Below are 15412 nucleotides of genomic sequence, written 5' to 3'. Positions count from 1 at the left end.
TATGTTGAGGTCATCGTGTGGGTTTTGTACTTTATTCTATTTATATAATACATTATATTAATTGATTTTTAGAGGTTAAAATAACCATGCTTACCTGGAATAATTCCAACCTGACCATGGTGTTCCCCTCTCTTCAATTATTTGGAGGAGTTTGTGAGGATTGCTGTTAATTCTTCCTTCAATGTTTGGTAGAATTTACCAGTAGAGCCATTTTATAATTGGAAATTTGTGCCTTTTGATAACCTTCATCCAATTACCACATTCCCCAACTCTCAACTCTGGTAACCACAAATCTGATCTCCTTTCTTAGTTTAGTTTAGTTTAGTTTTACTTGTAGATTCCATATATAAGTGAGATCATACAGTATTTTTCTCTCTCTATTTCACTTAGAATAATGCCCTCAAGGGGCGCCTGGGTGGCAGAGCGGTTAAGCGTCTGCCTTCGGCTCAGGGCGTGATCCCGGCGTTATGGGATCGAGCCCCACATCAGGCTCTTCCGCTAGGAGCCTGCTTCTTCCTCTCCCACTCCCCCTGCTTGTGTTCCCTCTCTCGCTGGCTGTCTCTATCTCTGTCGAATAAATAAAATCTTAAAAAAAAAAAGAATAATGCCCTCAAGGCCAATCTATGCTGTTGCAAATGGCAGGATTTCCTTCTTTTTTATGGCTGAATAATATTCCATTGTATATACCACATTTTATACTTTCTTTTTTAAAAAGATTTTATTCATTTATTTGAGAGAGAGAGGGAGAGAGACATAGAGAGAGCATGAGTGGGCAGGACGGGCAGAGGGAGAAGGAGAAGCAGACTCCCCACTGAGCAGGGAGCCTGCCGTGGGGCTCGATCTGAGGACCTCAGGATCATGACCTGAGCCGAAGGTAGACACTTAAATGACTGAGCCACCCAGGCACCCCTATACTTTCTTTATCCATTTACCCATTGATGGGCTCTCAGGTTGTTTCTGTATCTTGGCTATTGTAAAAAAGTGCTTCTGTGAACATGGGGGTGCAGATATCTCTTCAACACAATGTTTTCATTTCCTTTGGATATATTCCCCAAAGCGGAGTTGCTGGATTATATGGGAGTTCTATTTTTTTCTGAAAGTTTAATGGCTCAAGTCTGGGAATCGAGAGGCTATGACTCTTTGCCTTTGTGATTCATATTTTACTTTTGTTCACTTGATCTAGAACTTTTCCACTTATGCAAATCAAATAACAATTTACTGGGCTTCCTATCTATTTCACTTGTAAGAACACCATGATTAACTAGCCAATACATAGATCCGCAAGTCAGACTATTCTGATGACTCTGCTGTCCATTCCTATGACCACACTCACCTTGCCTTTGGCAGTTGTGTGCTGCCCCTTGGCCCCTGCCACCTGAGGATTCCACTGCATTTAGGATTCCAAATTCAGTGACTGCATTTCCCACTTTAAAGTCTGGGCTGCAGAGAAGAACAATCACAGAGCTCTTCAAGGATGCTGGTGCTCCCCTCACAAACATTTCTCACAGCTGTGGTGAAAGGCATGTCCACTGGACTTTCTCAGTGTGCGAGTAGGACTTAAATGACAATCTCCCTAATCCTTTGAATCCCTTCCTCTATATTAAACCAAGGCAGTCCTGACATTTCCAACTTACTCATTATAGGCCACCTTTTGGTCCATGTTGCAGCCAATGAATTATTAGATCACTTTCTAACTACCCAAGCTGCAACATTAAATGCAGTCTATTTCTTTTGCAGTTAATTTCTATTCCTAGTTTGTTGAGTATGTTTATCATGAAGGGGTGCTGGATTTTGTCAAATGCTCTTTCTGTTTTGTTTTTTTTTAAAAAAGATGATCATGTGTTTTTCATATCCTGTCTTGATATGACGGGGTTTGGGAAACCAGACATACCTTCCAAGGACAGAGCAAGGAACAACAGATGAATGTATGTCTGATTAAGGGATGGCTGCTGACCTGAAAGGTAAGCAGCATTCAGTTATAAGACAGTCAATTGTAAGCTTGGATTCTGAAATTTTGTTGTCGATCTCAAGTATTTCAAGGTATGAACTCAAGGGGCGAAAAATGTGGATGTGGGAAGATTGAAGAGAGACCGAGGTCTTGGATCAGGGGTGCATGGCAGGGTCCTACACCCAAAGGACTTGGGAAGTTATCTGTTCTCTAGGACATTAGTCAACAAAAGGGAAATTGGAGGTGGGATCAGTTTTCACTGAAGCCAAGAGCTGGAAACTCCAGGTTCCTTAAAGTGGTCCTGCCTCTGACTCATTAGATTTTGCTACAGTGATAGGCGGCTATAACCTCTATTTTCTCCCACAATTTCTCTTCCTTTCCACCAAAGGAAACCTCTAGTTGCCCTGGTCGGCAAGACGCATGGGGGTGGGTGAACATCTGTAACGAGTCTTCAGGGACAGCCTGAACGTACAGAGTGTAGACGGAAAGACGGACACCCTGGAGACCCGACCAGTGGCTGGGGAACGCCCGGCCACCACCATGACAGCTTGGGAGCCTTACGAGAGTATTCTCGAGCCCCGAGCCAGTCTGAAGCTGCCATGGGCATTGTAGTGGGCCTGAGGCATTGCCCGGTGCCACCAGCGGCTGAGCACTGCTTACGTTTGCATAAATTGCCCTGTGACTTCTGTCTAGCTCGCCCTGGCTGTCTCTGTATTTTACCGGGCACTCAACTCAGGGGGCGTTTCGGCCTGTGGTTTGTACCTGCGGGTGATGGAATGAGGCCCTGCGGGGAGCCAAAGGCCACAGACTATTTCAGACACAATAGCCTCCGGCTTGGAGGCATTTCTGCTTCATGGAAATCTCTGGAAGATCATCGAGTTCCACGCCCAGAATCGAGGTGGGGAGGGGGGTGCTTGGGGGGACGTGGCCCTGCACGTGGGGGAGAATGTGCTAGACGGGCTTCTCTGCATGGCCGCCTCTTGCTGATTCTCCCAGCCCCACAGCCCCAGGGAGGATCGCGGAGCTCGAACCCTGGGCACGAACCAGGACGACGAGCGTCCCTGCAGACGTCGGTCAAGGAAAGGAAAGGAAGCCGGTGTGAGGCCCGCGGCTCCTGCCCGTCCCGGCGGGCCCGGGACTCTGCCTGGCAGGCGGTGGCGGGGTGCGGAGGGGGACGCGTGCAGGCTGAGGGGAGGCAAGGAGAAGGCCTCCTCCTCCTCCTCAGTCGGCCAGGTGGCAGTGGGACACCTGGCGAACCCTTCACCTAAGCGGCACTGGGCCCTGTGGCCTCTGGTGACCCACAGCGTGGGTGAACTAGGAGGGTCTCCGGGGAGGACCTCGGCACCCTGGCCGTGACAACGCTAAAAGGACCCCGTGGCCCGCACCCTTGACCGTGGACACCCGTCCCGGCCTTTGCTCGGTGCTTGAAAGCGTGCCTCTTGTTCAGGGCTCTCGAGGCCCAGGGGCTCAGAGAATGACCTCTGACCTCCTCTAGGCAGCGCATCAGCGTGGGTCAGCCAGGCCCCCGGGAGACAGACGCAGGACGCAAAGACGGTGTGGGGTTTGCCCCGCGTATTTGGCGGGTTACTCGAAAGCCTAGGCGAGGGTCCCCTTTCCCGGCGAGGGACCGTGTGTGCCCAGAATGTTGGTGAGCTGACAGGTCACTCCTGTGGCTGGCCCTTTATCAGGTCACCGGCTGGCTGTGTTGTGATGTCACCCCCAAGTCACCGAGCCCCTTTGTGATGTCCTGTGCTGCACTGTTATGAAGGGGCACTGCCAGCCGCGCAGCACTGTCCGGTCCCCAGAAGGCAGGATGGCTAGCGAGGAGGAGAGCGGGCCGCCGCCCTTCCCTCCAGAAGCCCTGGCTCCGGCCTCCGCCGCCAGCTCCCAGCACAGCGCTCCTCCGCCAGACCCTCCCCTCAGCCTGGCCCAGCCCGTGTCGGCCGGGTACCCCGGCTGCAGGCTGCTGCTGCTGGAGGAGAATGGTTTCCAGGCCCTGACCCAAGAGCCTTTGTTCAAAAGGCCCCGCACCACCCGGGACGCCCCATCCCCGGGAGAAGGCGATCTGCTCCACCTGCCCTTTCCCAAGAAGCTGTGGAAGCTCGTCAACAGCAGCCAGTTTGCATCCATTTGGTGGGACAACGATGGCACCTGTATAGGCATCAATGAGAAGCTGTTTCAGGAGGAGGTTTTGGAGAGGGAGGGCCCCAACAAAGTGTTTCAGACAGACTGTATGAAGAGTTTTGTCCGGCAGCTCAACCTCTATGGGTTCAGCAAACTGCAGCAGGACATTCACACATCCACGTGCCTCACCAACTTGCTCCCCGGAGGGGCGCCCGTCTGTGTCCCGAGCAAGGTAACAGCGGACGCCCCCGCCCCTGCCAGGGGCCCAGCCGCCAGGCTCTGGGGGTGGCGGTGGGGTGGGGGGGGGCGTGAGGTCGGGGGTGGGGTGGGAGCTGGAGCCCCCAGGACCGCCTCTTGGGAATCGGGTGCCTGCGTCCCCCTCTGCGCGGTGGTGACAGTGACTGAGACTGAAGGTGGGGAAAGGGCTAGGGATGGTGTCCAGTGTGTCGGGGGGTGGTACTTTCTTCAAGGACACACGTGGTGCACCCCATGCTCACCAGAGCTGACACTGGGGGGGGGGCACTGGGAATTGCTCAGAGAGTAGATCCCAAGAGTTCTCCTCACCAGGAAGAAACGGTCTTTTCCCTTTTTCCTTTCTTTCTTCCGCCCCCACCCCGACCCCCGGCCGTTTTCCTGTTTCTTTGTGTTTGTTTCTTTGGCTCCGGTGTCTCTGTGAGAGGATGGGCACCAACTAAACTTACTGTGCTCGTCATTCCCAGCACATGTCAGGGAAGGTGTTGTTCTGCACACCCCCAACCGAGTGCTGCCTGTCCAGCCCGGCTCCATAGCACTCGGGACACACTGGACCTCGCACCCGGCTGCCCTTGGGGGGGGGGGAACCCACGTCACCAGGGGCTGTGTGTGCGCGCACAGGACTCCCGCGGCTCTAAGCCGGCAGCGAGGCGGGTGGACAGGCCCCTTTTTGCGAATAGCCTTGTCCCCTGGCTCCGCTGGGGGCAGCGCTCGCCCCAAAGCCCTCCTGGGAGCCTGAGGCGGGTTGAATGGATGGGCGTGCTTCCCGAGCTCAGCCGGGCCCCTGGAGGCCGCGATCCAGGGACCCCCAGCCCCGGGGGCGATCCTGCGGCCGGCCCACGCTTGCTCGGAAAGCCGCCCAGTCTCCTGCCCCGTGGGCAAACTCCAAGCCCCCCACCCCCCGACCCTTCTTTGGACTTGGATGCTGACCCCAGTCGGCCACTTGTAGCCCTTGCCCAAGGGTGACGTGGGAGTCCCTTGTGAGCTAGCCTTGAGGACGCGAAAGCTAGCGCCCGGCTTCCTCTCCGGACTGTGACCTGCTCCCCAGAGGCCTGGGGCCGGACCGCTGGGTTAGAGCGTGGAGGGGCCTCGACTGTTGTTGGCCTGGGCGATCAGCTCTGTTGTGACTTGGGCGCTCTTCTCCCCTTTACGTTTTGCACCGCAGTTACGATTCTACAGGAGCCCCTTCTTTAAGAGAGACTGCCCTCACCTGCTCCTGAGGATGAAGAGGAGAGTCGGCGTTAAATCCGCATTGAGGCAGATGGAGAGCAAGCCTGAAGCCCTGGGCGTTGCCCCGGCGGCACCTACAGCCAGCCTGCGACCGGAGGGAGTCCTGTCCTCTGCTGGGGACCAGCTGGAGCCAGTGAGCGGCCGACAGCCGGACGTCCCCGCCGCCTGGGTCAGGAGCCAGTCAGCCCCTCCGGTCATTCTCGGGGCGGCGGCCAGGCCCACCGTGACAGATGCCCACGCCGCAGTAGGCCGGCCGGCAGACGGCCAGCCCCAGGGTGCCCAGGCGCCCGTCCCCCTCGCGGCGGACGTGGCCGGGCCTGCAGCCTTCCCCTGGGTCTGTCTCACCTTGCCCTCTGTGCACATGCATCCTTACGGGCCGGTGCTGGGCCTTGCCACCGGGCCCCCCGTGTTCCTCCACGTGCCCGCCACGCCGCTCCCCGTGGCCGGGCTGCTGCCTCTGTGCCACCCCTGGGTGCCTGGCGTGCCTCCTGGACCTGCCACCTCCCTGACTGTGATTCCCCATCCCCCAAACCCCTTCCACTGCTGTCCGGGCTGCCGCTGTTTCCCCACGTACCTGCCACCTACCAATGGGCCCCCAGAATACCCCGGCTGGGCACACCACGGCAGCTAGGGGCGGTCATGTTGACGGAAATCAGGCAGGTCAATAAAACGCTTCCGAAAGGGAGCCCTTTTCTGAGGAACCCAAGCGCTCGTGGCCTCCGTGATGTTTCTTTCTTAGCAGTTGGCTAGCTCTCAGCTCTCTTCCTGCTTGCGTGGTAAAGAATTGAGCAGAATACCACTCCTGGCAGAATGCAGGGGCCCGGGAGACCCTCAGTCAGGCCCCTCGGAGGTTCCGCATCCACTCATTAAAAGGGCTCTTTGTGGCGCTTGACGGGTACGAGAACCTAGCTTTGCTGGCCTAGTGAGCGGCATGGCAGCGCTTTTCGGGCCATGCAGGCCCATTTCCCCGCTATGCTGGGGCCCTTGTGTGGGTCCCCGAGAGTCACCATATGAAACACGCATCACCGGGGCCACAGAGACCGACTGGGTGCTCTGGGCCGTCGCCCCAAAGGAGGGCATGGGCTGTCATGTGGTTCCGTGACAGCTCATGAAGCAGCGACCCGAGAGAGGGCTTTCTGCGAGAGGCACCAAGAGCTGAGACCTTGTTCCCCGGCCAAGCCTTAGAAATCCCCAGCCCAGTCCCCGAGAAGAGCGGTTCTCACCCAGGGCAACCCCTCACAGCAGGGCGATCCCCAGCTGGGCACACACAGGCAGCAAGGGCCGGCGAGATTTCGGTGGTCCCCACTGGGGAGCGGGGCGGACGGGGAGGGGACGCTCCTGCCTTCCGGAGCGCAGAGACCAGGGATGTGGCGGAACGGCCTGCAGCGGTGAGCACAGCCCCCCACGCGAAGGAGTTCTCAGCCCCCGGCGCCCACAGTGCCGCCTGCCACCGGAGCACAGACCTTGCCCGGAGCGCGGCCCGCCCACCCCATTGCCTCCTGTTTCCCCTAGATACCTTGAGGCTCAGGACGCCTCAGTTTGCAAGGCAGGGTCCAGAGGGAGGACTTGACCCCCCCGCTTCCCAAATATACAAAGCAGCTGAAAAGGTCCGCTCCACATGATGGCAGTTCAGGTGAACACGTGGTAAGTGCGGGTCGCCATGACGACAGAAGCAAGGCCACTGTTCGGAATGCCCTTTCGAGACACTGGGGTGCCTACAAATACAGGAGGACGCTATTTCAAAGTGTGAGGGCCCAACAGCTCTTAGGAAACGGCCGCATGGCACGGGTCGGGGAAACCTTGGTTTCTTTGTTCTTTGCTCAACTGCAGAGGTTCAGGACCCCTGACATTCTTGGTCTTCAGGTGACTTTAAAAGCTGAACTTGCAGTCAAGCCCTGTCCGGCTTTTGGACCAAACGGGGCTCAGCCTGTGGTGACTGACACTGGCCGGTGCTTCGGCGCCGAGCTCTCGGGGGAGGAAAGCTGTTGGGCTTTGGCGTGAACCTTTATGAGCCAAGACGCCTAAATGAATCACGCTCTACAGACTGGCAGGTAAGGCTGGTTAGAGGCCACAGCCAGAGTCTGGTCCACACGTCCACACAAGCAGGGTCTCTGGCATGGTCGCAAGGCACAGACACGTGTCCCGGGCTACCGCTTTGGCCTGGGACAGGATGTCAGAAATGGGCAGGGGTGGTCCGCGTTGCCACTCGCAGACTGGCCCCCAAGGGTCCGGGCGCAGTGTGCTCTCCCGCCTCCCCCGCCCGTCCCCGGGACCCTTTACACATACGCCCCTACCCACCCGGCAGAGGAGCTCCTTTCCCCCCAGAGCGGTCCTGGCAAAGAAGTCCAATCAGCTCTTTGGGAGACCCCCAGCTTCTCCAGTACCTCAGACATCCGTGATGGCACTGGGGTGCAGCTAGGGCAGTGGGGACCCAGGCCAGCATGAGGATGGGATCCGTGGGGTTCGTCCCGGATATGGCCTAGTGGCGGCCCCAGCCTCCTGGAACCTCCCCGTGGATGGGCACAGGGCAGCCAGGAGCCCACCTCCTCGGTCTCCTGCCTTCTCAATGGGGAGAGCCAGACAAACGGGGACCTGGAACCAGGCTGCTCACCAGTTCTTACACCCCCTCCCCCACGCTTGAGCCCACCTCAGGCCATCATGGACGAGAGGGGCCAGGAAAACCGTCTCTCCAGACCATTAGGGAAGGAGGCACTCAGGGGACTCACCCTTTCATTCTTCCCAAGTGAGGCGAGAGAGTCAGGGGCCACTCGGAGCACTCGGGGCATAGCCTGGCGTTCTCTTGCTGACTCAGGCTGATGCGCGCCTGCACTTCCGTCCCTCTTACTGACCACCTTGTCACCTACTGGGGACCCTGTCCTCCTGCCTGAGCACAAGGGAGGCAGGATGCACCGGGGAGAGGGATGTGGAGTGGGTTACCGAGCGCCATTGGGGGAGAGCGGGCGGAAGCTGCGCTTCTGTGGACGGCGGCGTCCGACTGCACCCTGGAGGGGGTCCTGCTGTCCAGCCACTCGGAGCTGATACCGTCCGCCTCTTTGCTCCTTAGCAGACAGGCAGATAGCACGGCCCCTCGCTGGCATTCTCGGGTAGGGCCAAAGCCGATAGTCACCGGGAGCACCGCGCCGAAGATTGTCGTGCTTACGTCTTGCCGAAAGGTTTGCACACCTTCTTGCTGTCATAAGCAGGGGCGACGGTCCCCAAGCGCTCTCCCCTGCATGGTGGGCGCCCTCACTCAAAAGAAATGCTCCGTTAGTTTGGGGCACGATGGTTGGGCAATCCCCGCAGCAGTCACCCAACGACATGTCAGGCTCAGCTTGTCACCCCGATGGTCGCCCCAGATGCCAGGCCTTTCCTTCAGTGCTGTCACCCTTCCCTTGGGGGCTGTGGTGCTCACACAAGATAGGACAAGGCCCCCGAGCACTCAGCACGAGGTCTCCACAGCCCCACGTTCAACGGCCAAGTTCTAGCAAAGTGCTGGGTCCCAGGTGAGCAGGACAGTCCCGAGCCTGCCTGCTCGGTGAGGGCAACGAGCAGCAGAGTGGCTCGCTGCACGGGGGATGTTTCAAGAGCACCAAAGGAGTGGGCCCTCCGACAGCTACGGACATGCTGCCTCCCGAGTGCACAGAGGGAAGGGGAAGACCTGGGCGGGACTCCTTGGTTTTCCCGGGCATCGGGGGACAGCGAGGGCCCTTTCCCAAACACCGCTGGAGCGGGGCTGGGGGGACAGTGGAGCCTAGGTACAAGGGCGTCTATGTGCACACCGAGCCAGAGAAGCCCTGAGTCTCTCCTGGTGGCAGCTCCCATGCCTGCTGGTCACCATCCAACAGCTTGTGGAGGCCAGGGGGATCTCCTGAGAACCCAGAGAGCCCCAAAGCGAACAATGCAAAGACAGACAGAACTGCAGGAAGAAACAGACAGTTCTACAATCAAAGTCGGAGACTTCACTATCCCGTGTGGTGGACTGAATTGTGTGTCCTCCTCCATATTCATACGCTGCCACTGATGTCACTGTGTTTGGAGAGAGGGCCCTTAGGGAGGGGACTAAGGGTAAACAACGTCATAAGGGTCATAAGCCCCAATCTGATGGCACCAGTGTCCTTGTAAGAAGAGGAAGACACAGTGCAGAGCTCTCCCTCTCTCCCCGACCTACCTACGAACAAAAAAGAGTCTGTGGGAGGGGCACGGCGAGAAGAAGGTCTCCTACAAGCCAGGAAGAGAGGCTTTCCGTCACCGGGGACCAAATTTTCCGGCACGTGGGTCTTGGACCTCTAGCCTCCAGAACTGTGCGAACAGGAAGGCCTGCTGGGTAAGCCGCCCAGAGCGCGGCCTTTCGTGAAGCAGCCCGAGCCAGCAGACATAGCCCACTGTCAATGAAGGAGAGACTGACCAGCCAGAAGCTCGGTTAGGGAATCAAAGACTCGAATGGCACTCGAAGCAACGGGATGTAAGGGCAGCTCTGGAGAAGTCCCCCCAACGACAGACTGAATATGCTTCTCCAGTGCACTTTCTCCAGGAAAGCCCACGTACCCGACCACAACACATCCCTCCAGAAACCGAAGAGAGTTCCAAAGGACTGACATCAAACAAGGTGTGTTCTCTGGCCAAAAGGGAAGGAGAGTAGTCCCCCGTCGCAGAAGGAAATGGGGGAAACTTGCAAATAGATGGAGGTCAAGCAGCGCATTCCCAGGTAAGCGTGTTAGTAGGCCACGCCTGCCACAACAGAAGACCACACACTGCGTGGCCCGAACAACGGACGTTGATTCCCTCACAGTTCTGAAGTCGGGAGTCCAAGATCCAGGTGCTGGCGGGCGTGGGCTCTTCTCACAGCCTCTCTCCTTGGCTCGCAGGTGGCCGCCCTCCTGCTGCCTCTTCCCATGGTCCCCCCTGCGAGCATGCACGCCCCACCCCTGGTGTCTCCTTCCATATGCCCTAACCTACTCCTGCCCCGAGGACACATTGGATGAGAGCTCATTTTAACGGGCTTCCTTTGAACTCGGTTGCCACTTGAAAGGCCCTGTCTCCAGCAACGGCCACACTCTGAGATGCCAGCGGTCTGGCGGCAACGTATGACTTTGGGGCGGACCGCAATTCCGGCCAAACAATGACCAATGCATCACACCGGGAAACAACGGGAAACCAGAAAAGGCTTTGAAACGAACAAACACTATACAAGCGTGCCCAAGCTTGTGGGGCGGGGCAAAAGCAGCCCTGTGGTATTACAGCTGTAAATGCCCGCGAACCACAAAGAAACAAAAACGCCAACATCTAACCCACACCGTCGGCACACTAGAGAAAGAGCAAAGCGAACGCAAAGCAAGCACGAGGAAGGCAGGGAGACAGAACGGAGAGCGAGGAGATGAACTAGAGAACAGAGAAACAACAGGGGCCCTGGCCGGCTCAGTCGGAGGAGCGTGCGACTCTCGATCTCGGAGCTGTGAGTTGCAGCCTCTCGCTGGGTGTAGAGACGACCTACGAATAAAATCCTTACAAGAAAAAAGAAAAACAATAGGGAGAATTGATGCAAACAAAAGTGTGTTCTTTGAAAAGATGAGGAGAAGTGACCAACCTTTAGCTTGACTCACTGACAGAAAAAGACAGAGGATTCAAAAGATTACAAATCAGGGGCGCCTGGGTGGCTCAGTCCTTAAGCATCTGCCTTCCGCTCAGGGCGTGATCCCGGCGTTCTGGGATCGATCCCCACGTCAGGCTCCTCTGCTGGGAGCCTGCTTCTTCCTCTCCCACTCCCCCCGCTTCTGTTCCCTCTCTCGCTGGCTCTCTCTCTCTCTCTGTCAAATAAATAAACAAATAAAATCTTAAAAAAAAAAACAAAAACAAAAGATTACAAATCATTCTGAAAGGCCGCATACTGTATATGAATCCAGGTCTACGGCGTCTGGAAAAGGCAAACTTCTAGAACCGGTTCAAAAGATTGGCGACTGCCACGGGTTTGGGAGAAGGGAGGAAGGACCAACTAGGTGAAGGCAGGGGATAGTTGACGACAGTGAAACCGTTCTGTGTAATACCGTCCTTGTGACTACATGGTATGATGGGTTTGTCAAAACCCATTGACCTTTACGGCACGAGAGCGAACCTTCACGTATGCAAATGGCACACATGCACGAAATCACATCAGCGGTCCGGGGAATGCCAGGCAGGAACGCAGCTGTCCGAGGACTCCAACTCTGGCAAATGTATTACAAACGTATGAAACACCCTTACAGGCGGGTGTGGGGGGAAGGTGCTCACCTCAGTCACTCCGGAAGTGAGGGAGTCTGTAAGACTCGAGGCCCAGGGCATGTCATAACCACTGCGTTCTAGTGCATGGAGCTGTTTCCCGAGGCGGTACGTCCACGTTAACAATTCTGATAGTGCTACAAAAGTCCACTTGAATTGAACACACACGCGAATGGCTGGCCAATAGTGGGAGCCACGCTTCTCACTGTTGAAAGGGGCGTTTACTTATAAACAAGGGCAGGAGGCTAGAATGATCCAGGGGGTACTAGATTAGAGGTGGAGTCAGCAGCACGAGGCCACGTTTAGCTTCCTACAGAAACAGACGATTACCCATGGCAACGTTTATAGGTACATGTGGACACAGGGGTCAGCGCACCTGTATATGATTCCTCGCTCCGTCAGCAGAGAGGGCCTTAAACTAGTAACACCCCAGCAGCATGGGCACAGCTAGCACGCAGATCTTGGCTTCTAAATCCATTCCTCAAGGAAAGGAAGCAGGGCTCCTTAAATGTACGGACGATTCCAGGACTGGGGCAGGAAATATGCAACGTGAGCGACTAACAAAATCTCACTCTTCCTGCTACGTGTTTGACCTTTACTCCCACACTGCTACCACACTCACAACACTTCTGACACTTCTGTGGGCTCCCCCTGCCCTCGCACCAAGCGATTCTCTGCCACACCAGCTGGGTATCCCGATTCAATTACTGATTCACTTCCGACACTCTCTACCCGGAGAAAGCACCAGATCCCACGGGGTAAGGGCCCAGTCCCACAAGACTGCCTCCCACTTTAGATGCTGGTCACAAGTAGGAGGTCCCCAGGTTACCCACAGCTCTGAGTGGGCTACAAATCGGAAGTTCCCTTGGCCTTCCCACCGCGGAGCCGACGATTTGCTAGGACAGCTCGCGGAACTCAGGGCAACACTTATGCTTACCACTTCATTAAAGGGCAGGAAAGGCCAGATGGAGGCATCCACCAGGGGAGGTCTGGGAGGGACCCGGGCACAGGACCATCTGTCCCTGTGGACTTGGGCGGCATCACTGTCCCGGGACGTGGATGTGTTCACCCACCTCGAAGGTCCCCACGCCCCTATACTACTGGGATTTGATGGAGGCTTCCTCATGTTGGCACAATGGATTATTCAGGCCACGTCCGGCCCCTCTCCCCGCTCTGGAGAATGGGGGAATGGGGCTGAACATTCCAAGCTTCTAATCATGGCTTGGCCTCTCTGGTGAGCAGCCCCCCATCCAGGAGTCATCCAGGAGCCCACCCAGGGTCACCTGCTTAGAACAAAAATGCTCCTGGTGCTCTTATCTCTTGGGAAATGACAAGGGTTTTAGGAGCCCTGTGTCAAACATGGCATCAAAGGCCTACATGTTAGGACAAGAGATTCTCCCAGCTCCCCTGTGTACAAGGGCTTTCAGAGCCCTGTGTCAGGAACCGGAGCCGGAGACCTGTATACTACAGGTAAGGACAGAGACAGAGAGAGAGACAAGTCCGAGAGACAAAACATAGAGCTACAGATAGAGAGATATAGAGATCAACATCGCATTATTTCACAAAGAGCCTGGAGCATCTTGTAGTGCCAGACAGTAGGGATGTGGTAAGGAAAAAAAAAAAAAAACAAACCCAAAGAAACAGCTCTGTACATCAGAGAGACTCAGAAGGCAACTGAGACGCTTTCCGACGACCACATTGCTGGAACAATCTGAGCAACCAAATAAAGGAAAATCGCAACGTGCCCTAAACTGTGAAAGAAAACATCCTCGAGTCCACAGTGAGAGAAATACACGGGCGAATGGGAAAGGCACAAACGCACGAGAGTCGACAAAGGTCCCCCGCAGTAGAATGCCAAAGCACCAAAGTACACAGTGCTCTCTCAAAGAGGGGAAGCATGGTCCCTCGCCCCGGAGGTCAGGGCTGTGCAGAGTGACTTCCTCCCAAACAGGACAACGCAGGACGGGCAAAGAAAAGAGTCTCTTTACCGTGGGGACACCTGATGGCCTCGACCTCAGCCACATGCTCAAGGTCAACATCAACAGTGACAAACCGTCCTCCTAATCCGTATCCACCCTCCATACGATGTGGTAAGAATCCCTTTGCTCAGTGGTCTTCCTCTCAGAAACCTGTAGCTCTGGTCTAAGCCTGAGAAATCTGTCAGACAAACCCCAACGGACAGACATCCTACAGTGTATCTGACCGGGACTTCTCAAAACTGTCAAGGGCATCAACAACCACGTCTGAGAAGCTCCCAAGGCCAGCAGGAGTCCTAGGAAGACGCGACAATGCGACGGAATGGGGCGTCGCGGGTGGGATGCTGGAATGGGAAAAGGGACATCAAGCAGAGGACTAAGGAGACCCGAGTGCACGGTGAACTTTAGTTAATAATATCGCATCGACGTGAGCTCCCCAGGCGCAACTCACATACCCTCCTGATCTGAGAGGTTCGTCACAGGGGTAGTCACAGGGGAAACTGGGGCAGCGGTGTATGGGGCCTCTCTCAACGAGGCGTGCAAGTTTCGGCCAATCTGAAACTCCCAACCTCCAGTCCATGGAAATTTGGAAAAATTAAATGGATGACGAACCTGTTTTAAAAAGCAAAGAAATCAAGCAAACACAGGCACACACAACCAGGCAGTGGGAAGGATAACCTTCCCCCTGAAGACCCCAGCCCTTTGCCCTCCATGAGCCCCCAAGCTCGATTCGTCCACCACTCTGGCCTCTTCTGCCTCACTTGCAACTCGGGACCCCGTCCCTCCTCTCCAGCCCCCGGCCAGGCCTAAAACGTCCTGGCATTCATCTCATCTGGACAACGGCAGGATCCCCTCAGGGCCCAGCTCCACTGGCAGCCCCCACATCGGTCACCTGAGCGACCTTCCCAGAACACAAGTGCGATGGCCTCCTGCCTCCACGCAAGGTTTTCGGCGTCCTACCCCGTCGAAGGGGCACCTCCATGCCTGGGCCTGGCCTCTAAGGCCTTGTGGGCCCAGCCCCGTGGACAGCATGGTCTCCTCCGCCCCTGCCCTGGCCTCCTTGAGGTCAGCGGGTGCTCGCCCAGGCCCCTGTGCCGTGAGGAGCCCGCTCAGGACCCCGTGAGCGGGTGCGAGGTACCCGCGCCACTGCGGCCTGCTGTAACATAGATGCTCGGGAGGCGTCCATCACACGAGGCGGGGGGGGGGGTCAGACCGTCCGTAGGGGTGTCCATTCAAGCAGTTCTCACACACACAGCCTCAAACTGGGCACCAAGCCACGCTCGCAGAGCTCTGGGCTGCGACGGGCACAGCAGGAGAGGAGGCCCGGGGAGGTTAGATGCCTTCCCCAGCGCCCTGCACGCTCCGTGCCCAGTCTAGCAGCCCTGACCGTCACGCCAGCCGCCTCCAGAACAACCTAGACCGTGTTTGCTCGGTTCTGACACGTGAGAGGAGCTAGCCTGGGTCACAGATGTTCAGCGGGAAGGAAAGACTCCATCAGCCCACATACACAGGGATCGGAAGACAGACACGGACTGCTTCAGAATCTTCATGGCACGGGGCAAAGGGACACCGTAGACAGACAGCAGCGAAAGCTAAGTCTCTGGACACCTAATCTGGGCCGAGCACCTTA

The 15412-nt window shown here is 56.5% G+C and overlaps 1 protein-coding gene across 1 annotated transcript; it reads left to right on the top strand.

Moving 5' to 3' along the window:
- The first annotated feature begins 2910 nt into the window (after nt 1–2910).
- On the top strand, nt 2911–6247 carry LOC123796893 (heat shock transcription factor, X-linked-like). The gene is made up of 2 exons (XM_045804474.2): nt 2911–4304; nt 5490–6247. The coding sequence occupies exons 1-2, from the start codon at nt 3711–3713 to the stop codon at nt 6183–6185; spliced, it is 1290 nt and encodes a 429-aa protein (XP_045660430.2). The 5' UTR covers nt 2911–3710; the 3' UTR covers nt 6186–6247.
- The last annotated feature ends 9165 nt before the right edge of the window (nt 6248–15412 follow it).

Source organism: Ursus americanus, chromosome X, assembly GCF_024610735.1.
Source record: "Ursus americanus isolate L20-20 chromosome X, mUrsAme1.1.p, whole genome shotgun sequence".
In the NCBI taxonomy this organism is placed as follows: Eukaryota; Metazoa; Chordata; class Mammalia; order Carnivora; family Ursidae; genus Ursus; species Ursus americanus.
The sequence above is the reverse complement of the archived record's forward strand: the minus strand, read 5'-3'. Positions and strand labels throughout refer to the sequence as shown.

Bases quoted from the DNA above. Each gene is read 5' to 3' on its own strand.
- LOC123796893 (XM_045804474.2), top strand. From the start codon at position 3,711: ATGAAGGGGCACTGCCAGCCGCGCAGCACTGTCCGGTCCCCAGAAGGC. The intron at 4,305-5,489 runs GTAACAGCGGAC...TTTGCACCGCAG, and splicing joins CCGTCTGTGTCCCGAGCAAG to TTACGATTCTACAGGAGCCC.